This window comes from Miniopterus natalensis, chromosome 8 (assembly GCF_054644295.1).
Source record: "Miniopterus natalensis isolate mMinNat1 chromosome 8, mMinNat1.hap1, whole genome shotgun sequence".
In the NCBI taxonomy this organism is placed as follows: domain Eukaryota; kingdom Metazoa; phylum Chordata; class Mammalia; order Chiroptera; family Miniopteridae; genus Miniopterus; species Miniopterus natalensis.
In genome coordinates, this window is record NC_142088.1 from 38,463,561 (window position 1) to 38,486,732 (window position 23,172).

The 23,172-nt window shown below is 56.0% G+C and overlaps 3 protein-coding genes across 6 annotated transcripts; all 3 read right to left on the reverse strand.

Moving 5' to 3' along the window:
* Nucleotides 1–850: 850 nt before the first annotated feature.
* On the reverse strand, nucleotides 851–4,104 carry HOXD10 (homeobox D10). Of its 2 annotated transcripts, none has more exons than XM_016208127.2 (2): nucleotides 3,184–4,100; nucleotides 851–1,819 (listed from the first exon to the last, which is right to left on the reverse strand). In XM_016208127.2, the coding sequence occupies exons 1-2, from the start codon at nucleotides 3,926–3,928 to the stop codon at nucleotides 1,542–1,544; spliced, it is 1,023 nt and encodes a 340-aa protein (XP_016063613.1). In that variant the 5' UTR covers nucleotides 3,929–4,100; the 3' UTR covers nucleotides 851–1,541. The 2 variants fall into 2 exon arrangements, 1 of the variants encoding a protein (XP_016063613.1); XR_015714918.1 differs by lacking the exon at nucleotides 851–1,819 and adding an exon at nucleotides 1,835–2,074 and having other exon boundaries at nucleotides 2,440–4,104.
* On the reverse strand, nucleotides 3,839–14,063 carry HOXD11 (homeobox D11). 3 transcript variants are annotated; one of them, XR_015714920.1, is made up of 3 exons: nucleotides 12,506–14,063; nucleotides 11,356–11,811; nucleotides 3,839–3,911 (listed from the first exon to the last, which is right to left on the reverse strand). XR_015714920.1 is itself a non-coding variant. In XM_087819749.1 (2 exons), the coding sequence occupies exons 1-2, from the start codon at nucleotides 13,284–13,286 to the stop codon at nucleotides 11,576–11,578; spliced, it is 1,017 nt and encodes a 338-aa protein (XP_087675875.1). In that variant the 5' UTR covers nucleotides 13,287–14,063; the 3' UTR covers nucleotides 5,037–11,575. The 3 variants fall into 3 exon arrangements, 1 of the variants encoding a protein (XP_087675875.1); XR_015714919.1 differs by lacking the exon at nucleotides 3,839–3,911 and adding an exon at nucleotides 4,254–4,828; XM_087819749.1 differs by lacking the exon at nucleotides 3,839–3,911 and having other exon boundaries at nucleotides 5,037–11,811.
* Nucleotides 14,064–17,846: 3,783 nt separating this feature from the next.
* HOXD12 (homeobox D12) lies at nucleotides 17,847–21,948 on the reverse strand. Its single transcript, XM_016207940.2, has 2 exons — nucleotides 20,073–21,948; nucleotides 17,847–19,927 (listed from the first exon to the last, which is right to left on the reverse strand). Exons 1-2 carry the CDS (start codon nucleotides 20,644–20,646, stop codon nucleotides 19,689–19,691), a joined length of 813 nt encoding a protein of 270 aa, XP_016063426.1. The 5' UTR covers nucleotides 20,647–21,948; the 3' UTR covers nucleotides 17,847–19,688.
* Between the last annotated feature and the right edge of the window lie 1,224 nt (nucleotides 21,949–23,172).

Sequence of the window (23,172 nt, forward strand, 5' to 3'; positions counted from 1 at the left end):
CATGTTTGTTTGCAAACTCTCTTTCAGGCACCCTTTGCACATGTTCTTGCCTCCTAGATACTGTGACTCCAACTAGCATTTTGTAATTAAATAGAGAGAGAATTTACTTGGGGGAAAAATCTTTTCTTCCTTTAAAAAAAAATTTCAAGTGGACCACTAAAAGGTAATGACTGAGCATAAAATCCTTCCACAAGGAAACTAGGACAAAGTGGGATGGGAAAACTCACCCATCCTCTGCTTCGCTGTGGCCTGGCTGTCTTGCGCTTGGGATGGGAGTGAAAATGAGGGAATGGGGGGCAGAACTGGATCCGATGCAATGCTAAGGTGCTTGTCCTTGCTCCTGTAATGGAGGCCTGGCCCCGCAGCTTCCAGGTGGGCAAGACTGGTTTCACCCCAGCCCCTGATGATGGCATGCCAGCCAGAAATTGCCAAGACCTCACTGAAAGCATTAAAAATAACCACCAAAACCAAAGAAAGACAGACACATAAGTGGGGAGCTTTGAGGAAAAAGCAGCTTGGGCACTTACTTACTTACTTACCAGGCTCCAGCTAGAGGGAAACTCATACCCATTGAGAATTCAATTCAATCATTGGGGAGCTAGGGCGAGAGGACTCCCCTTCTTCCCAACTATGGAAAGAGAACACCCAAGCTGGATTATCACTGCCCCTCCTGACCAAATTTCAACACCCTAGGCTTCCTCTAGCTTCTCCCTCACATCCTTTCCCCTTCTCTCTATTCCCCCCCACCCCAAACTGCCCCAAACCAGTAGGTTAACAGGAAGACAATCTCACCAGAGGCTTTCAATTCCGCTGTAACAAATTTTCATTTTAGAAAGCAGAGGGAGCGAACTTGTTTCCAGAATTTATTGCATTATACATGCGACCAGAACATGCACAAAAAGGACAGGTTGCTGTTATACTCTACCAAACCACAGATGCACCACAAGGGAAAGGCTACAAGGCATTAGTCGTCAATATTCCATCTCACCAAGGACAATTGCTAAGTTCATTTGTGAAAAGATACATTGTAATGTGCTTCTTAGTCCCCCTCCCCCCAAAGCTTGTGGGTTTTCTTAATCTTTTTTAAATATATATGTAATTTAAGTACTTTTAAGTACTAATGTATTCAAAACGCCATGGGCTCATGGACTAACCACACACAGACCTTTTGTGTTAGGAAAAACATGGAAAAGTCACATTGCTGGGTAGATGAATGAACTGATGTATGCGCTACAGTTCCAATAAGTTAAGACCCAAATGAAAATGCTCAGTAATAGTTACCCTGCATTACGATGAAAAAAAAAAATAAATTACACGTGCTAGTTTTTTAATATATATATGTATATATATATACTCATAGGGATTACAGATCACTTGCGGCACGAACAGAATGACCCCAAAGTCACATTCTAGCAGGAAAACAAAACAAAACAAAAAACAAAGAGCAATGAAGGTTTTGTTTCCGCCTTCCCAGTCCTCCAGCACTCAGCCCTGGAACTCGGTGCCCCCTCTCTGATCCTGGCCTCCCATGGGCCTAGGACCTACGAGAAGGTGAGGTTGGCGGTCAGTTCTCGGATCCGGTTCTCTCGGCTCATCTTCTTGAGTTTCATTCGGCGGTTTTGAAACCAAATCTTGACCTGCCTGTCGGTGAGGTTAACGCTCTTACTGATCTCTAGGCGGCGCTCGCGGGTGAGGTACATATTGAACAAGAACTCTTTTTCTAATTCCAGCGTTTGGTGCTTAGTGTAAGGGCACCTCTTCTTTCTGCCACTCTTTGCAGTGAGCCAATTGCTGGTTGGAGTATCAGACTTGATTTCCTCTAACAAAATTAAAGGGAGAAGAAGAAAAAAAATCAAGAATTTTTTTTTCTCTCAGTCTGTTCAAATGTACCCTTGGCCGTGACCCTGCTGGCAGCCAGGCCACTTTAGGAAATACTGGTATTAAACATTACTCACATGAGGTGGGCCTTGGAAGGGATTTGTAATTGATACCAGATTAGTTTAAATGCCCCCAGTGACAGGATGGGCGGGTACCTCGCCCTCTGTGTCAGGGTTCTCTTTCTCAGCTTTCTGACCTGCACCAAAGATTAGTACAATAGTAAACTTTCAGGGTCTCCCCAGCAACATTCTAAGTGGTCAGCTCATAACAGGGCGGAAGTGGAAGAAGCAAGCCACAGCCTGGACAAGCCTACCAACCCCTCCGCTGCCTCAGGTCTCCAAGTCTGCTTCTCCTTCCCCACTTCTCCTAGGCAGGCGGAGCGCCCCACAGCCAGGTTGGTAGGGGCCCATTTTCCATTAAAACATAATCGAGGAACTGAGTACACCTTCTCCGCCCGGCCTGGGTATTGTTGAATCCCCCAGAATTTCCTGAATTCTCATGCCTTCTTGCACCCCCCACTAAAGCACTGCCCCAGAAACATAGCTCCTTAACATAACCCACCTCTGGGCACTGGGAGAGAGGCTCAGGGGCAGGGTTCCTTCTAAAAAAAAACAAAACACAAAACAAACACAAAACCAGAGTCCCTGGCTCTTTGCCCTAGCCCAGCCCTAAGGCTGGCTCTGCCGGGTGGGCCGAGCAGATTCTATTCTCCCCCCTTCCGCCTTTGCCCCCTTTGCAAATGAATTGCAAAGCTCCCGCGGCACTTTCCCAAGACAAAGCCAAGGTTACCTAGCCCGGCAGAGGTAAAGAGCCCTCGTTCCCCCACCCGAGCGCCAAACAACCAAGCCATCTCATGCCCCTGGCCGCCCCCAAGCTCGCAGGATGCGGGGTGCATACACTTAAACACGAACACGGTGCCTGAGACCACCTTAAAATCATAACTGGGTCAAAGTTGGGACTGCAAACCTGAGCAAGAGAAAGGAGATTCTGGGGCTGTGTTTATGAGCTGCAGGTCATTTGCGCTCTTTTGTTGCATTTCGGATCTAGCTCAGGAAAAATAAACCCGGCAAGCCCTTTCTCTGGCCAGACGCCATCAGCGTGGGGCCAGGACTAGCCAGGAGGGTCAGAACAGCGGGGATGATCTCGAGATTGAGATTGCCCCCTCTAAAAGCTGGGAGGAGCAGCACCTGCCATTCGGGCCCTGCCTGAGCTGCCAGGGCTCCGCGCTGGTCACCCAGGTGCTCCCTCTTTGCCGGGTTCCCGGGCTGCGCGCCCCGCTGGGGTGGCAATTCTGCTCATACCGACCTTTGCTCTCCTTCTCCTGCACTTCGGGACTGGACACGGAGACCTCAGCCAGGCAGCTCCTTTCTTCCGGAAGGCCGCCCTTGGCCTCGGGGCTCTCCACCTGGGAGACTTTGGTGGGCTCCTGGCCGCTCCCGGGCTCGTTCATCTTCTTTTCCATCTGCAGCTGGGCGGCCGAAAGCTGCGGCTTGGCCGCACCGCGGGGGTTGAGCTGGAGCATGACTGTGGAGCTGCCTTCGGGGCTGTTATTGTACTCTTGGGTTTTCCCGGTGGCGTAGGTCTGACTCAGTCTAAAATATCCAGGGACAGGAACCTCGGGGTTCTCAACGGGACAGGACTCGGGGACCAGCCTCTGGTACGAAGGGACCTCGGCAGAAATGAGTTTGTTGCGCTTATCAGAATACATGCAGCAATTGGATTCTTCCTTAATGTTGGTGGTGAAGGAGCAGGTGGGGACTTGCTGTGTAACAGGCTGCTCTACTCGACAAGGTCTGCTCGGGTCTGTCCAACTGTCTACTTGAGGTATATAAGGATGCACATTCATACCCAGATTTTGGTGGTTCACTTCTCTTTTGGCCAGAGACGGGAGCAGTCCACAGGTTTGCATTCCATAGGTCCCCATGTCTGCGCTAGGTGGTGGCATGTACATGCTGGCGCTGCTCGAATAAAAACTGTCACTCCTGCAGGCACTGATCAAGGAATCTACTAAAAAAGTATTAGCAGCAGGAGAGCTGTTGGGAAAGGACATTTTGGGGAGGAATTTGAAGAAGAGAGATTGTGTCCTTTGTAGGCTGACATCTCTAGGAAAACATTCCCCGTGTAATTGTGGATGCCTCTGCCGACCACATGACAACCAAGCCAATGAGATTTGAAAATGGCCTTGAGCCGCAGCCTCCTCGCAGGTCACGTGCTCCGGGCCCGGCCGGCCGGCCGCGTAAGCGCGGACAACAGCGACATCTACTACGCGCCCGGGATAGTGCGCGCGGAGACGGCCGCCCGCGCCCGCCCGCCCGCCCGCCCGCCCGGGGCTCGCGGCCCGCCCGCCCCGTTCGCGCCCCCACTCCGGCCTCCGGGCCACGCAGGCGGAAGGAGAGGCTCGGCCCGAGGGGCCTCGGGAGGCCGCGCGGGGAGGGAAGCCGCAGCGCCGCGGCGCCAGCACATAGCAGCGTTCCACGCACACTCCCAGGCAGAACGCTCCCGTGAGGGCCGGGGCCGGGCCGGGGCCCGGGCGGGGTGGGGGCCCAGGCTGGTTCATTTTGTCCCGGGCAGCCTGGGAAGGTGAGTCGATCCCCTGGGCTCCGAGACACTCCATCCCAGGGGTCCCCAGGAAAGACCTCCCGCGCAAAGGGGCGGCCAAGGCATCCTGGGGAGCAGAGGCCAGAAGGGCCACGAGGGCCGAGAGGCCGCGCTGCTGGCCGGCCAGCCTGCGGACCGGCCCCGGCGCTGCCCTCTCCGGAGCCTGCCCGCCGGGGCTCTGGGGTCCTTGGCCGAGCCCTGGGCTTCCTGAGGAACCACGCCCCGACCTTTTCGGGCTGGCGCCGGGAGCTTTCAGGCCGAGACAATCCCTCGCCGGAGCAGTTCGTTATCCGCGAAGCGTCCCTCGGTTCCCGGCGCGAGAACTAAACCGAGGTTTCTCTCCCCACACACCCTGATAATAGAGGGCAAAGAGGAAGAGAGAAAGAATTTTTTTCAAAGAAAGAGGAAAACTCTTGCCCTCAGACTCCCGAAGTTTTAGAAAACTGACTGGGCCAAACCGGAGAAAGAGAGGCGCAAGGGTGTCATTTGGTTCTTCTGCAAAGAAAAATGTTTTCCTTTTATGGATTTTGTAAAAGCATTGGTTTCTGACAAGTGCGAGGTACAAAAGGTTGTGGAATTTATTAATACATATTAAGAAGAATCAGGGCGATCAATAAAATTCTCATCTACATTCTTGGGCTACTTGGTAATTTTCTTGCTTCTAAAGGTTTTTAAAGAGTTATACCCGCTGTTGCCACACATGGGAAGATATTTTATTAACAAATCAATCGAGACTTTGTAAAGGATAAGATTAATAGTTAGGATTTAGCATAATGGCGTTCGCTTTATGAATTATTGAAAATTATACTATTGATTTTTCCCCTTCACTACTAACCAAGAAGGTCAATTTTTGTTTTAACACAAACCGTCAGATATTAAAAGCTATACTTTTGTCAGAAGTAGAGTTTTATAGTTTTGGACAATTCCTAAAATTATTTGACATGGTTTTGCTTGGGTAAGAGGAGAGGGGGGAAGGAGGTGGGGGAAGAACCTTAGCCCTCTGTTTCCTTTGGTGAGGGAAAGTTCTATAAAGAGGATTTGGTCTGGGGTTGTGGTTGAGCTCATTAAAGAACAACCACCACCACGGAAACTCAGAGTTTTATGAGAAACTTCTCCAACAACTTCCTCCCTCATTCTCTGGTTGCAGGCGGGTGAGCAACCCTTCGGAAGCTCGGCCTCAGGGCAGCAGCGGGGAGCTTTAACCTTGATTTCTTTCCAGAGGCTCGCCTGGGCCGGCCAGGTCGCTGGAGCCGTCCTCTGACTTCCGGATCCCCTGCACCGCAGCGGAGAGAGGAAAAGGGCCCCGCCAGCTCGCCAGCTCAGGCGGGGAACCCGCTCTCTGTCCCGGAGGCGCTGGTCTTTTCTTCTCCCCACATTGCCCTGTTATGGGCTGGCCTTGGATTTCAGGCCCAGAGACTGAACTTGTGGGCAAATTGGGTTTCCACCTCAACAAAACAGTTCTTTGGAGCCCGATACTAATTAAAGCGCATCAGCATTTGGAGGGACCTAGTTGCCCACTTGCTCCTTCACAAAAACCTTTTCCAACAAACCCTTCGCCAGCCCCACCCCAAAAGGAATCTCCCCTGGCCTCGTGGTAAAAGAGGCTGGACATTATTTTCGGCCTTGGGACGGCTTCGCCTGTCCCCTCGAAGTGTCCTCGCCCAAACAATAACCCCTTTTAAAAAACTCCGAGGTGGCAATGAGACAGACCTTTTAAACCTTTATGCAGCTGTTCAAATACAACATCATTGTCAGGTTAAAAGCCTAGCTAGTGCCTCTAACTGCTCAGGCTGCGGGATGCCCAGCCGGGGAAGCCTGAGGGTTAAACATTACATTACCTTTCCACAGGGTTGTCTTTTTTTAAGCTTGGAGAGGGGGGAGTGAGGAAGGCAGGAAAAAAAAAAAAAGGCAAAAACCCCAACTTTTTACTCTAGTCTGCTAAGGTCCTGTTCCAAGCTCACAACACTGACCAGCACCCTGAAAATTGCTTTCTCACAAGGCGGAGATGATCATCCCAGCCACGGCAAAGAGTGCCCAGGGCTGGACAAAATGCCCGCGACACGCGCTCTCGGCAGGCGCCCTGACGCCAGGCTGGCGCTCCAACACTGTCCCTTTCCATCTCAGCCAGGGGAGCTGCCAGGAATTTGGTTGTCCAGTTCTCCCTATCCCACGCAGAAGGCAAGACTGTACAATCCAATTGGGGATTTTATGCCCATCAAATGCCCTTTCATAATATTTATTTACACATGAAGAAAACAGCCAACCTAAAAAAACAACGATTCCTCGTGGAGCTGATAGGTCCACCAGGACAGGCAGGATCTGCCTTCCGAATTTGAGAGTCTTTCTGTTTCAGCTCCCCGTGGCTTGGAGTTCAAAGTCACCCCCACATTGGATTTGGTTTTAAACAGATTTTCTTCACTCACAGAAAAAAATAGTGTATCAGGTATAATTTTGAATTATCACAAAATTCGATTTTATTATTTTTCAAATTTCTGCCTTTAGACAAGCTCCTTCAGGCCAGAGACTGCCAATATTTGAAAGAGATTTCATCATAAAAATAGGGCAAAATAGTTTTAATACAAGAGAATCATCTGGGTAGGGGAGGTGGAAAGTTTGCGTAAGACCCTAAGGCTGAGATGCAGCAATGGGATGAAATGGTAGTGGCTTCCAAGGCCAGTCTTTATTTTGCTTATGAGTATTTAATGTAGCTGCATAGCCACTGTTCTCGATCATCTTTAGATCAGTGGGAGCAGTTACCATTAATAATAAATCAATATTGCACCATAAAGGAGATGAATATCCATGTTTGTACCAAGACATCCTTCTGCCTGGCACTGCTCTTTCCAGAAGAATTAACAGGGTCGCTCTATCGAGAAATAGGCATTTGTATTCAAGAAGGGGTTTGCATCCAGGCTCTCTTGTCACTGGGAAGAAGAGCAGCGGCCCTGGACCCGAGTGAACCTGGGGGCTCCTAGGTGTGCCCTGAATGTGGGCCCTGCGTGGCCTCGGGTCAGTGCCACCCTTTGGGAGCAGAGTAGATGGAGACAAATTTAAAATGGTGCTTCCCCAAGGAACCCCCAGGGTTGTACTGCGCACCTCCCAGCCAACGTGAAAAGAAATCAAGGGTGCAAATGGGTAGGCTGGGGAAGCCACCACCAACTGGATGAGGGGTCTACGGAGACGTGGAAAAGGGCCCTGGCCCAGGGGGCCCTAGCAGACACAAAAGATTCCTTACTTAGTGCATTTTCACTCCACTTCAAGATCTGAGACCTCAGAGACTCAAGATGCATGACCACCCTCCATGAGCCCCACAACCTGGGTCAGGTCTGCAGACCTCAGAAGTCCTGGTCCAATCCCCTGGCCTTTTTCAGGTCCAACTTAGGAGCTGCCAGGAGGAAAGGAACCGCAGACTGATGAGCACCAGTGGTCTTCGGGAGGTTGCCAGCCAACGCCAAGCCCCCCCCCCCCCAAAGCCACATGCACGCCCCCTGGAGCCACCTAAAAAGGAACACAATGACATTTTGGGGAGGAGAGTTCTCACCCCAAGTGGACTGAGGCCCGGGCTAGGCCCGGAGAAATGTCGCTTCACCAGATCTATGCTGGACTCACAGTCTGACAGGCTGGAGCCGTGGGGGTCCGCAGGGAACACCCTCGCCTCTGGCTGGCGCCTCGCTGGGGTGCTCACGGCGCCCAGCCACCCCGGAGCCAAGCCAGCTCCCAGGGATGGACCCAGGGCCTTTGGTCCAGGGTCTGGAGGAGGAGGCAGAGACAGCGGAACAGACGGGACTGGCACTAATTCCTGGGGCTTCATGCGCTTCGCAATGAACTTCGAGGAAGAAGGGACAGCTAGAAACCCACGTCCTGGAGACCTCTCTTTTGGAACCTCCCTTTCGGACCGCGGACGATGACAGGGGCTTTACAAAGGGGGCGGGGTGGGTGGGTAGAGAGCGGCAGGAGGCAGGAAAACTGCTGGTCCCAAAATAAAATTCCGTGTTCAAGGGCAGCAGGCGGCTTGGAAGGGTGACCCGGAGCCTGTCAAATGCAAAGCCCGTTTGCTTCCAACGCGTTCCCCGGTCACAACGCCCAGTGTAGAGGTTAAGCGGGACAATCGGCCCTTCCCGCAGCCGCAGCCGCCCAGCCTCGCCCGGCGCCCCAACTCAGAGTCCTGCCTGTGCCTACCCCAAAGCCCCTGGAGCTAGGCTCGACCTGGGGAGAGGGGCTTCCTCGCCCAGAACGACCCCCCCTCCTCAGTTCCGACGGGTCCTATTTTTTCTGGGACCAGACTCAGCTAATTTGCCAGCGCCCTGATCTGTCTTAAACAAAAGCCTTTCAATCATTTCAGGAGGTCGGAAAGCGCTCAAGGCGGACGCGGTTTTTGGGAAGGGGTGGTCCTATCCTCATATTGCTCTCTGCACTCAAACCGATAAGAGTATTGATTTTCCCTAATTTCATTAACTCGCAGTGGCGTGATCTATTTCCAAATGCACATATTAGTCTTTTAAAAATCTCTCCTCGACACCACCAGGTTATAACAAGGTACTCTTTGCAACAGCTTTATCTTGAAGGAGACAACGATTAGGTGATCGCTATTTTGAGAAATCGGAGCAGTTCCCTTTTCTCTGTCTTTATACAATTTCCCACACCTCATAGCTGCTCAGAAGAAACAAACAGCAAACGAACACCTTAGCGGCCGCCTGTTTCTAACGGGCCGAGATTGCCTGTTAGAATCCAGCAATAGACAGATACGGTGCCGCGGCCTCTCCGCCAGCCGCTGCTTCTGGAACGTGAGCACGCCCCCGTGTGGCTCACCAAGGCCATGCAAACAGAAAATGGCATTTCTTGCCTAAGGTGCCGGACATACAAGCTTGCTACATTTAGCCGCAATAGGGGAAAAAAAGGGGGGGGGGGGAGATAGATGGAGAGAGAAAGAAATAAACCAGTTTTAAGCTCCTGGAACGATCATACTAATACTACTAGGGCACTGACATTTTAACGGACGCCCATAATTCCAAACAAAGGAATCCACTTCCAAACGAAATTACTCAACTGTAGACTTTGTTTCTATTGCATCTTTCACCAAAGGTTGTGGGACGCTTTTGAAAACAATATATTTTCTTTTGTCCCATGTCATAGAAAGTGCAATAATTTATTTGACAAGGTGACAATTTTTTAAAAATATAACGAAGGTGTAAGTCTAAATAGAACTTCCTTTTTCAAATGCCTACTTTTAAAACCGAGATTCTTCATTAGAGCAAAGGGGACTGACTACTATCTATGACTCCCCACAAACTCCCCCACTATTTCGTAGCTGTATTAAAAGCATGCTGGTAGACATTTTAATCTAACCAGTGTTTTTAAAAGAAGTCAATTGCCGTCGAATTACACAAATGCTTGAAGGGAAATTAAGGTTATTGATCCTGAAATTAGGAATTTGCTTAGATTTATGGTGAGCCCCCATATGATTCTGTGTGGTCATAAATGTGTGTGGGGATCTGGATGTGTGAGCATGTGTGTGTGAGAGTGGGTGGCAGATGAATATCACAGAAGAACCTTAAGGCGCCTAATTATTCAGAAAGGTTAAAGGTGATGACCTTGACATTTTGGAAGTTCAAAGGCATACACTTATGCACTTATGTTTTTCCTTCCCCCCCAAAGCTTTGGCAATTAAAAAATTTTTGCATTTGGAAATGCATGCTTCCTCGGAAGAGGCATGTGGTGCTGTGTATCTTAAGGATTTATTTTTTACTTTGGGCTTATGAGAGGTTAAGTGTCATAAGATTCACTTTACTCTTTTCAGAGAAAGAGAAGCTTTTTTCACTCCTCAGGTTTATTGCACATTGCGGAAATCTCTTTTGGGCCCACCAGAAGGTGTATAATATAACCCAATTAAGCTGTTTAGAACTTTGGCTTTTATGGTGTTGTCTAGACAGTTCAAGGTTTTGTAAACAGCCTGGCCTGGTCCTGCAACATAAAGAGCAGTGCACCCCCCAACACACATTCTTTAACTTGAAGCGATAAATGTGGTGAGAACTGGGTCTGCAGCCCCGGGCCCTATTTTAGGAAGGGGGTTTATCTTCCCTGTTCCAAACCTGCTGTGACACCAGTGAGCACCCCAAGACCTTTCTACCCACTGATAACCTCCTTTTAGCAAACTTTGTTTTTTTCAGTGAAGGGTTCTAATATTGGTTTCTTCTTTTAAGGGACCTGGGATCCTTGACACTTTGTTAAGAGTGAATTTGGATTTTCTAATAGGTTTTTTAAAATGTTTTCCCCCCCCCCAGAAATTCCAAGTTCACTAAACTAAGGCAGAGGGAGTGTTGCTACCTCCGTTCCTGCTGCCCCAGCCTCATCGTCTGGAGAAGGCAGCACCAGGATCACATCCTCAATTCAGAAATTCATCCCTAAAATTTAAAAAACCCAATGTACCCTAGCAGTGTGTGTGTGTTGGGGGGGGGGGGGGACACAACTCTTATTTTAACGGAATTAAAAAACATTTCACTTGATTTTCAGTTGCACAGGGGAGAAGATTTTGGCCACTAAAATACCCTAATAAGACACTAAACTTATTCAAAGAGGAACATCCATACAGTGTATTGAAGCTGTAACCTCCATTTTACTAGAAACCAATTTATTCACACAAAAGACAGTGACTCATGCCTTGATACGACAAACCAAAGGTACATTTCCCAGAGTTTAAATAATCTGCGTTCATGAAGGAGGAAGGACAGGGTCCCTTAAACTCAGAACAAAAACAAGTGCCTTGCAGCCCAGGCCTAGCTCTCTACAGATCCCACAGCGTCCCCACGGGGACCTGGAGAGAGAGGGAGGGAAAACAACAGCACACTGGCGGTAAAATTGTAAAGGGACATTTGCATTTACCATTTTCCCCTTATTAGGATCCATTCGGCCAAGTCCCCGGCCTCGTCCGCAGGCAGCAGTGGTCGCTGGGAGGTCCCGAGTTGACCGTGGGAAGAAATGATGGAGTTCCACAGAGAAGAGGCGTCATTAAACCCAAGGACACTGGGCCTGCCGAAGGCAGGCTGGTGGGGAGGAGGGTGGGTGAGTGGGGCTTGGGGGAGAGGGGTGCTTCCTGGAGCTCTCAAAATAAGGGATTTCCAGTGAAATACTGCAGACGGTCTCTGTTCAGTTTCTTTTCCTTCATCCTGCGATTCTGGAACCAGATTTTGACTTGCCGGTCAGTGAGGTTGAGCATCCGAGAGAGCTGGAGTCTTTTCTCTTTGTTTATGTACACGTTAAAGAAAAACTCCCGTTCCAGTTCGCGGATCTGATACTTGGTGTAGGGACAGCGCTTTTTCCGGGACCGCTGGGGGGCCACTGCAAGGCAAAGAGACCGAGGGGTGAGAGAGGCCGCTGCCTGCCAACCCCCGCCCACCCTCCCGCCCAGGCCTTCGAGAGGGCCAGGCCTGGGCCCTTTGGGGACGTCCCCTGCCTCTTCTGAAAGGCCCAGCCTGCGACGTGGGGGTGATATATGGGCGGGCACAGGAGAGGGTGCGGGCGTGGACGTGTGTTCACACCCTGACACACACACACAGCCTGGCACCGAGGTGGGGAAGCAGGGCGCGAGGCAGGCCCTGAGCTGGAACCCGAAGGGAGAGAAACACGAGCGCGCCGGGGAATCTGCTCGACTCCGGCCCGCAGCCAGAGGCTTGGATAAAGTCCAGTTCAAGGATCAAACTCTCCACACTCCCCCCCCCACTTAAAACAGGAGTCTCGAGTGTCCACACATGCAATCCCCCCTCCCTGCCTCCCTCCCTCCATGGTCTCTAGCACACACACACCCAAACTGGGAAAAGGTTCTCTGCAGCGATTAATGTCCTCCTCGAAGTCTACCTTAAGCCCACCTAAATTGGTTTCCTATCGTAAACACGCTTTACAACGGCCCGGGAAATCTTATAGGATGTATAAACCCCTTCGAACGCTTATAAAGTAGCACATAAAACGGCGCAAGCGGAGGGAGGCCCCCGCGCCCCCCCGCGGCCCAGCCGCCCGCCCCGCGCCCGGTGCCTACCTGTGCCGCCGCTCTTCTCAGCCCCCGCCTCCCCCGGGGGCCCCTCGCCGTCACCCCCGCCGCCTTCTGCCGCCCCCTTCGGCTCCGAGGCGGGGGTCGCCTTGGCGCAGGGGCTGCCCCCGCCGCCACCGGCCGCTGTCTTGGGGTCGCCCTTGTCGGCAGCGCCCTCGGGCTGCGGCGGCGCGGGCGGCGGCGGGGGCTGCGGCCCGGCGAACGGGGGCCCGGGCGCAGCCTCGTAGAACTGGTCGAAGCCCTGCGGCAGGATGCCGTTGCGGCCCACGGCGCTGTAGAAGTTGGGAGCGGTGCCCGCAGGGCCGTGCGGCGGCCCCGGGGCGGCGCACACCGGCTCCGGCGCCTTGAAGAGCACGTCCGGCCGGCGGCCCGCGGGCGGGAGCAGCTCGCGCTGCATGGCCGCCTCTTCTGCCGCCGCCGCCGCCGCCGCCGCCGCCGCAGCCGCCGCGTAGTAGGGAGCGTAGCCCCCCGCGCCGCCGCCGCCGCCCCCGCCGGGGCCACCCCCGCCGCCGCCGCCCCCCGCGCCGCCGCCGCCGCCGCCGCGGTACGGCCACTTGGCGCGCTCTAGGCCGTAGTCGCGGAAGGCCACTTCGCGCACGGGCTGGACGTGTGGCGCCAGGTTGGAAGAGTAAGGGAAAGTCATCTGGCAGGACGACGGCTGCGACAGGAACGACGGCTTGCTGGCGAAGTCCGACGGGGCCACATAGTAGGCGCAGCCGGGCAGGTACATACTAGCTGCGCTCGGGCCGCACTCGTCAAAGTCGTTCATGGCTCCGCGGCGTGCGCGCCGGCGAGCCCCGGGCCGCTCCCCGCGCCGCCAACCTGAGCCATTGATTGCACAAGAGGCTTGGGCCAGGATCAACTAAGCAAAAATCCCCACCGGGCGCTGACGTGCAATTCATCTTGATTGATTCTGGTGGTAATTATGTCACGTGACGCCATGGAGAGAAATGTCCTTATATCTATATCAGCGCTCGCCAACACGCCCCGGGACGGCTCCTGGCGCCGAGACACGCGCGCTGGGGGCGGACCGACCTCCCTCTCCAGCCAGATCTCCCTGGGCGCCCCTGAGTAGGCTGCTCCGCAGACTGGTCACCTGCGTGCCGCCGGTGGCTGCCACCGCTGGGTGCATCTGCCACCGCCCGGCCGGGCCGCCCGCCCGCGCCGCTTTAAGTACGCGGACCGAGGCTGGCGGGGAGGAGGGAGGGGGAGGAAGGGGGAGGAAGGGGGAAGGGAAAGGAGCCGAGAGCAGAGGAGGGGGGAGCCCCGGCCCGGGACGCTGGGGACTAGGTGTGAGGGTGTGAGGTTCCCACTCTCCACACCCCTTCCAGCAGCCGATCCCTCCCCCGCGACGCCGCCACCTCTGCAGCTCGCCAGCCCGGAGCTCGTCGCTCCTCGCTCGAGGGGCGTGATCGCGCAGCTCTGGGCGCGAGGAGTCTGATTTACATATTTCTCTGCCCGGCGCCTTCGCTGCGGGGTAACTTGGCTCTCTCCGCGCCTGACCCCGGGAGCGGGAGCGCAAGGGCCAGCCTCGAAAAGCCCACCCCAAAACCCTACCAGGAGCGCCCGGGCTGGGGCCTCGGTGCCCACGCGGCCCCGTCGCCCGCTCCCTGCCCGCTCCTGCCCGTCTTCTCCTCGACTCTCTGCAGCCTTCACTTCTTCCCCGCCTGTCCTCTCTGACCGCCTCCTCCCCGCCGCCGTCTCCTCTTTCCTCCCTCCTCCTGACTTCTCTGTCTCCTTTTCTGTCTCCTGATATCCTCTCCTCCTTTCCCCAATTATGTGTCAGCCTCTATCTCGATGCCTGTCGCCTCTCTGCCTTTTTCTCTCCCAGTGCTAAAGGCAAGGAGGAACTTCAGCCATTGGAGACAGCCCGTGGCCCCTCTAGAAGCTGGGCGTCTGATGAACAAAAGGACCTGTAGTCCTCTCGGGGTGCCCTGCCTTTGGCTCTCCCCCAGCCAGAGACGCGCAATCCGCGCCTAGGCCCTCGCCCTCTCCGCGTTGGGGCCTGGGCTGGGACCAGCCCTCCTCACATCCAGCCCGTCCCGCGTCTGCGCCCCGCCGAGGCCTACGTGTCCGCCATGTCTCCCCCAGTCTCCTTCGCTGTCCTTGGCGGCCAGTAGCCGCGCCCCTCCCCTCCAAGCCCTTTGGCCTCGGGGGTGTCTCTCAGCAGTCTTGCCTCCTTGATCGCGCCCCTTTGTGCCACTTGGCCCTGAGGACCTCCCCGTCCACTCGCCTCAAGGCCTCCCTCTCCGTGGTGGCCGCCTGTCCCTCTTTCCCAGCCTGGGGGTCCAGGCGTGGCCTGAGCTCCCGCTCCGGGAGAGCCTGAGCTTTCCAAAGGTAGACTCAGACTCCCAGAAAGTGGCTCCAGAACACCCACACCCCAGAATCCAGGGCGGGAAGTTGCCCCTCGCCCCAGGGTTCCTCGCCGAGCAGTGGTGAGCACCGCCCCGGGCCTCGGCCCTGCACCCGGGGAGGCGGAGCGGGCTCCCGCCCCGGCCCCGGCCCCGGCCCCGCAGTGCCCGCGAGGGGAGCTCTGCCCACCCAGCCTTCAGACGGAGAAAAGGCGGGTGATCAGATCTATGTTCTGGCCAATGTCCCCCCTTTCTCCCCTCCCTTCCCTTTTCCCTCCCACTCTCCCTTCTCCGCCCCCCTCCTACCTCTGCTTCCCTCCGAATACAGCGCGAACTGGTCGGTGGCGACTGGAGGGCAAGGGACCTCCCCCGCCCCCCAGAACTGCCCACCCTGTGTGCACCCTCGTCGCAGCTGGCACCCTAACCCAGAGTCCAGCTCGCCCCGTCGCCTCAGCCCAGACCGCCAGCACAGTTATCTGCCTCCCCATCTGCACCCCGGGCCCAAGCCTCCCCCTCGCGGGCTCGCAGTCGACGCCCCTGGATCTTTCTCCTAAAATGGCTCCCGGGACACTGCGCACCAGCCCTGCGGCGGCTCAGGACCCAGGGCGACGGCGGCGGGCCCCCAGCCCGGCCTGCATGTGTCTGGGGGTACACACAATTCTCGCCCCTTCTCTCTGCAGGGGTGGGGCGCAGGCATCCCTCTACCCCCCAAATAAAGCCTGCCGACCGCCTGAGAGGCAAATGCGGAGGGCGAGCCATTCAAGTTCAACGACATGGCGCTGGCGGCTCGGGCCGGAGCCGCGCTCTGGCGGGGGAGGGTGCGCCATCCGCAGCGGCGCGCGGGTGTGTCGGGGAAACCGGCCGGCGGGCCCCCCACTTCGCGTCTGCACAGACCCCCGCCCCCACACCCAAGCCAGGGCTTTCGTTCTGGGCCGGGGCCGCTCAGCCCTTTGGCCCCAGCTCCCTCCTCGATCTTTACCCCCAAACCCAAAGACGACCTCACCCTCCCGACCCGCTCGTCCCGCTCGAGAACCTACCGTGAGGACCCCGCGCTGCGGCTTGGTCCCTGCTGCGCCGCCCCCCTCGAGGCGCGGGGAGCGCGCCGCACCCTCCCCGCACAGCCGGCAGCTCCGCGAGTGGCAGCGTTGCGAGCAGCGCCCGGGTGCGATGCGGTAATTTTGAGCCACCCAAGATAAGACACTAACTTGACCTTAACTTTGTCAGGGCGCCCCTGGTATCTGGAGAACGTGAACAGACACTGTCTGGCAGCTCTCGTAAAAGCTGACTGGGAAGGGATTCTGAGTCATTTCATTTATTGCCACTACAGTTCTGCAAGAAAGCTTTTCCTCCCTGCCAAACTTTAATTATTTATGCTCTTTTAGGAAACGAAAGAAGAGGAGAAACGCGGGGAAAACACCCAGAGCCAGTCCCTTCCTGCAGAGCCTTCGGAATGGGCTTCCTCAGTCAAGTGAGCAGGGAAGAAAATAAATGGGGGGGATCACCTTTGTCCGAGGACGGTCGGACTGCGCCGGGCCCCCCACCCTCGCAGCCGCTAAGGTGGGTGGATGCAGCTGGGAGAGGCGGGGTGAAGGGGCACCCCCGCCCGAGGCACACGCAGGAATATTTACCGCGGTTCTGGGTTTCTCCCGACCGGCCCCGGCCTGCCGGAAGCCTCCCCAGCCCGCCTCCCCTGGGGAGAGCCCCCAGGCCTTAAAAGCGTCCCCAGCAGGCCCTCTCGGTTCCAGCGGGTTGAAGGCCAGACGAAGCTGGTTGGTGTTTTTTTTTTCTCCTCGTTAAAAATCCTTTTTCTTGGTAAAGAGGCCTGCTTAGACTGTAGCATTTCGGAGAACGCATTTGTCTTCGTTCAGGGGATGTTGAGAACTCAGATTTCAGCATCCTTTCTCTCCGGCGTTTGTTTCTTATGGATTTCGCCGTGGTTTCAAATCCCTGCCGGGATTTCAGCTACGGCTAGGAAGGGAGAGAGGACACCGCCACACCACAGCCTTTGTATTTGTGCGGATCAGTGAAAACGACAGATTTGAAAAACATTGCGGAAGCCACGCGCGACAGACAAGATTCTACACTTAGAATAATTTCAGTCTCTTTGGGGAGTGGTCTCCATGGATATCTCCTCCCACCCCACACCCAGACTAAAGAGCCTTTAATGGTATATATTGGAAAGAACCGGCTCCTGGTGCTGCCTCAGGTTCTGGGTTTAAGTCCAGTTTCCTGGTCCTTTACCCAGCCCTCTGAACCTGAGGTCTGAGTATGGCCTCCGCCTTTGTTTGGATGTTTTTAGACCCAGCTCTGGGTACCAACGCCTCCTGGGGAAACATTTCTAAAGATAGGGCCTCCACAGCCTCTCGACGCCTTTTTCCTCCGTTGTATTTTTTAAAGGAGCTGTTTTAAAAATATTTTTAAAGTACACATCAAGTTCGCTTGTGGGAAGGGGAATTAGAACCACTGAATATTCAGTACGAGAGATTTAGTGGTTTTGTTGATTGTCCCACTTGCTAAAAGCTAGCAGTTCTCTACTTTCCATCCCCGAGCTAGCTGGAGCTGGGGTCTGCAAGAGGACAGTGAATACAGCAGGCCTTTGCTTTCCTTGCCTGAGCTACAGGCTGAGGGCTTAGGGGTGCAGAGGCCACTTTTCCCAAGAGAGTTTGCTGGGCTGCAAGCAGAGGTGCCAGTATGGAGGTTTTGCACAGGGCATACATAGCCTTTTCCAGAGAAGCCTGACCAAAACATGGCAGGGATAGATGTCTGTATTGAGATCGGATGAACCTCATATCTTGGCAACCCCCCCCCCCCCAATAGCAAGCTTTCAAGTTTGAGAATTTAGGCAAAATGCAGAAGCCCCTGCCTGCAATAAGCTGAGGGTTTGCTTAGTGGGTGAGACACTCAAATCTGTCCATGAGTCCCCCTCTTTGAATATTTCACACAATTTGTTCATAGGATTTTATAAACCATTTCCTGGCTGACTTGGAAGACATTTTCTCATTTAATGAACAATACCTACGGTGAAACTGCAACTAGGAAAGAAAAAGAATTTCGTGGCCTGAAAAACATCAGTAGGGAATCCGAAACGTTCTGAAAAATCAACATCAGTCCCTTGACAGCTTGGCTGGGACCTGGATATTTATTTCCACTCAAAACATTTCTATGTGTCTGATATATACAGGCTATTGTTTTTGACAAAATCAAAACAAAACAAAACATGCATCACAACTATTAGATAGCAGAGAAAATGCAATTAGTCTAAACATCAACTAAGGTCAGTTCGGCTGAGGTTTAGGGGCTCCTTGTGAGATGCCCACTCTAGATCTAGGGCCTAGTCCTCCACTGAAAATTAATTATTGGACTTTGGGAAGGAACCTTAAACTCTTAGGCTGTTGTGCATCTTGCTATGAGTTGGGGGCGCTACTTCTCAGAAGGAGAGGGAAAAGAAGCAGAGATGGTAAAAGGAGTTTAGGGGGCCCTCAGGTTCAGTGAGGTTAAGGCAGGATACCCCAGCACACGTAGAACAACTCCATTTGGCATTCTGGAACCCCAGCCTCCACAAAGCAAGCCTGGTGGGGCCCAGGGCCTTTCAGACTCCATGGGGGCAGGCCAGAGATGGCCTCAGAAAGGGCACAGTGGTTGGGCCCCTGGTGGAGTTGGCAGGTGAAGAAGAGAGGAACTTCTGCTCCTCTGTATTTGGTCTAGAGCAGCTATGAGGGGCTGAGGACCTGAGGGAACTCCTTCTTTTCCTGCCCCTGACTGATGGAGGAGCTTTCCCTTCTCCCTGCAGTGGCCCATTCCTGTAATTCAAGGAAGAAAAGACCTGTCGACACCTTTACCCACCTTGTCAGGAAAGCCATATTTACAATGGGAATGTAGGACACTCCCCCACCTTGTTCACTCCCTTCTCCTGTCCCGGGACTTCCTCCCCCCCCCCCTTCTAGTGCAGACTAGCAGCTCCTCCTGAGAGCTCAGCTCTAGGGGTCCAGTTACCGATCACAGGGCTCTGGCCTAGGCACAGGTGAGGGGGTGAGAGAAATAGGGAAATTTTACCAGTCTTGGCTAGGAAGTGCAGTTTGTCATGGAGCCCCAGCCTCCCTTGTCCCACTCATGGGAAGGAAGTATCCAGTCCATTCTGCCCAGCTGGAGGAGCCAGTTCAGCCTGAACTCCAAGGTGTTTCCAAGTTTGTGGGACCACACTCCTTCCCCTTTCTTCCCACAGTCTGAAGATCTAGGGTGGCTGTTGTCCTCCCGAACCAGCCAGTGCAGACAGGAGAGAGTGGTGGTGGCACCCTTTCCTTTCTCCAGAATCAAGATTCTGGCTTTTCCACAAGGGGCTTTGGTTGCAAAGAGACACAGTTGTGCCCACAGCCCTTTCTACTCCACCCTAGTGGCCTTCCTAAATTCAATTCCACTCGGAGTTCTAGCTAGGTGCCTGCTAAATGCAGAAATAATTGGAAAGGAGGGGAAAGCGAGACTAACTGTGAAAGCCAAAATCCAAGTAAAAGGGAGCTGGAGTGAGCCCAGATGTAAATGCCTCAGCTAAAAGCTAAGACGGGTGACCCTAGGCCCCCACTGGGAAAGCCTCAAGGCCAAGGTTGTACTGCTACTTGCACAGCCCCTCCCGGGAAAGGGGAAAGAGTGGAGGCACTACTGGCCAGGTCTCCAAATCTCCTGCTGGCTTTTGGGGCTGCAGACGGAGCGGGAGGGTACCTAGGACCAGCTGAGACGGAGCAAAATGAAAAGCCCCAGTCCCAGCTCTTCCTCCACGCCAGACTTGGGCTCCAAAAGGAAGGCCCGGGCCGCGGGGAGGCCCGGGGCTAGTATAGCGCCAGCGCCTGTTCACGCAGCACTACGCGCTTCTTCTTCATACGACGGTTCTGGAACCAGATTTTGACCTGCTGGTCGCTGAGATTCAGCCTGTTGGACAATTCCTTGCGCTTCTGCCGGTTGATGAATTCATTGAGGAGGAATTCGTTCTCCAGCTCTGCAATCTGCTGCTTGGTGTAGGGTTTCCGCTTCTTGCGAGCCCTCCCGGGGGCCGCCCCCCACGGCAGGCCTGCAACACAGCCCCGGCCCAGGTCAGCCCAGCCCGCTCCCTGACGCCTGCCCGCCCCCGAGGCTCCCTCCCCCTACACACTCTCCCCTGCATCCCACCTCCCATTCCGGCCCATACCGGCCCAGGGAGCGTGGCCACCGTTTACCGTCGGGCAGCGAAGGCCGCAGGCAAGATGCGACGCCCGCTGCCTGCACTGTCATGTTCAAGTTGAGCGGGCCCTTGGAGTCGTCCTTGAAGCCGGCGGCGCAGGGGGTCCCCTCAAGCAGGGCCGCGGAGCCTGGCGTGGCACGACCCACACCTGCGTAGTCGTATTTGGTCGATTTGAGACCAGCGGCCACGGGGGCCAGGCTAGACTCGGGGGCAAAAGGGGGCCGCGCGTGGCCACGTTCCTCAGGCCCAGAGGCCGCGTCGGACGTGTAAAACTTGGCCTGCTCTTCGGGCCGGTCCTTGCCGCCCAGGGGCTGCAAGCCAAGAGGCCCAGAGCCAGCCAGGTAGGGCTGCGAGAAGCTGCCGAAGGCGGTGGCACCGGCAGGCTGCGCAGGGGCGCAGGAGGCGGGCGTGGTGGCCCAGGGCAGCGCGCCGCGAGGGTATGAGATGGGGGGAAGCGCGGCCAGCTGGCCTCCATTCGGCCGCAGGTTGGAGAAGTAGAAGGAGTCGGGCGACTGCAGATTCAGAAGCGAGCCCACATAGCCCGCTCTGTAAAGACTGCGCTCACACATCTCCAACAAAGGGCTTCGGCTGCGCTCGCAGCAGTATTTAGTTACAACCGGGGATAAGAGGACAGGCTCAGACGATTGGACGAAACTTTGCCTGCAGGTTCTTCAAAGCCGGTCATTTCAGCACCGCCTACATCCCCCGACCCGGTTTCCCCCCCTTCAGGGTATTATGATAACACCCGCAATATTTGATGGTGAAGGACACGGCTGCCGGGCAGAGCCAAGGCACACTGAGGGAAGGTAAAGCCTCTGCTGGTTTCCGGGCCCAGCGTCAGGAGCTGGGGGCATCGGGCACAGGGTGCTTTTGCCCGAGTGTCCCTTGGGACCCTTCTTGGTCGTGATTGGCTTTGCACTCCCGTTTTCCTCCGCTTACCTGGGCCAGGCTTGCTTTTTACCAGCTTTAAGTTGCGGCCGAGGCCTTTTCCAGTGCCCGGTGGCTCTCGGCTTGTCCAAAGATCCCGTGGTCTGGTGAGGCCACCGGCTCTATCCCTAGGCCTGAGCAGTGCTCCTCCTAACCCGTTCCTTCCCGTTCCGACTGTCTGGAGAAGACTGTTCACCGGTGATCTGGCAGCGAGGCCACAGCACTGCCTGAGCCCTGGGCCCAGGCTGCAGGCACAGTCCCCGAGATTTGGTGGTTGAGAAGTGCATCACAAACTCTCCCAAGTTTGGCGCCCAAGAGGGAAGCTTCACACCAATCCTGGGTGCTTCTTCATGGCCAAGCCCTCTGCTCCTGGGGATGCTCAGACCTGGCAGCTCGATTGGCCAGAGGCTACATTCCTTTTATCGCCAGGATTCACCTTGGCGACTACCTCCTGCAAATCAGAAGTCCAAGGTGTTCATCCACTCTGTGGAGGGCGGAGCAGGCCGAGCCCCCCCGACCTGGTGTGGAAGGAGGGAAGAGCCAGAACCACCGGCCAGGAGCAGCAGGGCCCGCGGAGGAAGAGGGCCCGCAGCATTCCTCCGCTCAGCGCCTCCGGGGCGCGGGAGGCTGGCGGGTTCCGGGGTCCGGCGAACACGGAGATGGGCGGGGCAGCGCTCCGTCGCCCGGAGCGATGGGGCAGCCCCCGCGGCAGGCCCGAGTCTAGTCTGGCCGGAGGGCTAGGGGTCCTCCTCTCCTGCCTCGCGTCCCAAGACCCCCAGCGACCCGGTGACTGCGGCCCGCCCCAGCCCGCAGCCCGCCTCGAGGTCCCCGCGCCAAGCTGGAATTGGTTAGACCGCCAGCTCCGGCGCCGAGACCACACAGGCGCCGCCGGAGGGCAAGGCTGACCACCGCGCTGCGACTTTATTGTGTGAGTTATGGCGACCAATTGGGCGGCTCTGGGGAACGCAATCGGCGTCTTCCTCCCTCTCTAGGGCGGGGGTAGGGGGTGGGGGTGGGCGAGTCGCGGGCTCCTCGGGACTCCGTCGGTTTCCTTAGGAGCTCAGGCATGGAGACACTCCACTCCCCATCCTTTCATGGCGGGGAGGGGGAGGGGGAGGGGGGAGACACAAGCTGCAACCTCAGTTCCTAGGGACTCAGGGGACCCAGGTTCTCATTTCTGGAAACTCGCCCGGTTTTTGAGGAGCTACAGCCTCCCCAGGCCCGAAAGCTCCAGGTCCAGGGGTCCCTACTGTCTCCTCTCCTCCCGCCTCAGCATATAGAGATTCCGGTATTTCCAAGTCTGCTCCGGACCCTTAGGCAGCCGCACAGCTGCGGTTCGCCCCTCGGGACTAAAGACAGAGAAACTGAGTGAGAAACAGAAAAGACTAGAACAGCTAGACTCCCCGTTTCTCCTTGGCTCAGAGCGGTGCGCCGCCGCCCCACCTCGCCTCCCGAGTGTGTGGTTTCCGAGGCCCAGCAGACAAAGCTGTACGCGTGGAGCTGGGGGCCGGCTGGGTACCGGAAAGGTGGTCGGCGGGTGGGGCGGGAGGAGGCGGGAGGCTCGGCTGGTGCGCCGGAGCAGGGGCGAGGAAATTGGGCCGCGGAGTTAAACGGCGAGCTCCGCCAATGCCGCCGACTGCCCAGGAGATGGCGAGCGAGCTCCACGCCTGGAGAGGCGGCGCACGGTCAAGATCAACAGTGAAGGGCGGCGCGGGCGGCCGGGGTCTCCAGCCCCGGCGGTCACAGCCCGCTGCCGGGCGCCGCCGCGAGTCGCGGAAAGCCCGAGGCGGCGGCAGGGCCGGCCCGGACGGCGGGGCCGGAGGGACTCAGTGGGCTGCCAGGCGCGGGGAAGCGGCGCGGCCGCCCCTTTGTCTGGCGGTGGGTCCCGGCCCCTTCGCCTCCTTCGCCCTTGAGTCGCGCGCAGCAGCGCGGGCCTGGCTCCCCGGCCGGCGGCGCTGGAAACCCGCCGGGGCCCGGAGGCGCTCTCCCTGGGGCCTCAGCCTCCGCCCGAAGGAGAGGCCTCTCCCCGAAGGGCCCAGCGCCTCGCGGCTTCCCGCGGGCCTCCTTTCCTGCTCCGAGCCCACCGGCCGGTTCCTCCCCTCCCGCCTCGCTTGGGGTTATAAAAGGAATTCATATAAATAACCAGCTCTTCATCTGTTATTGATTTA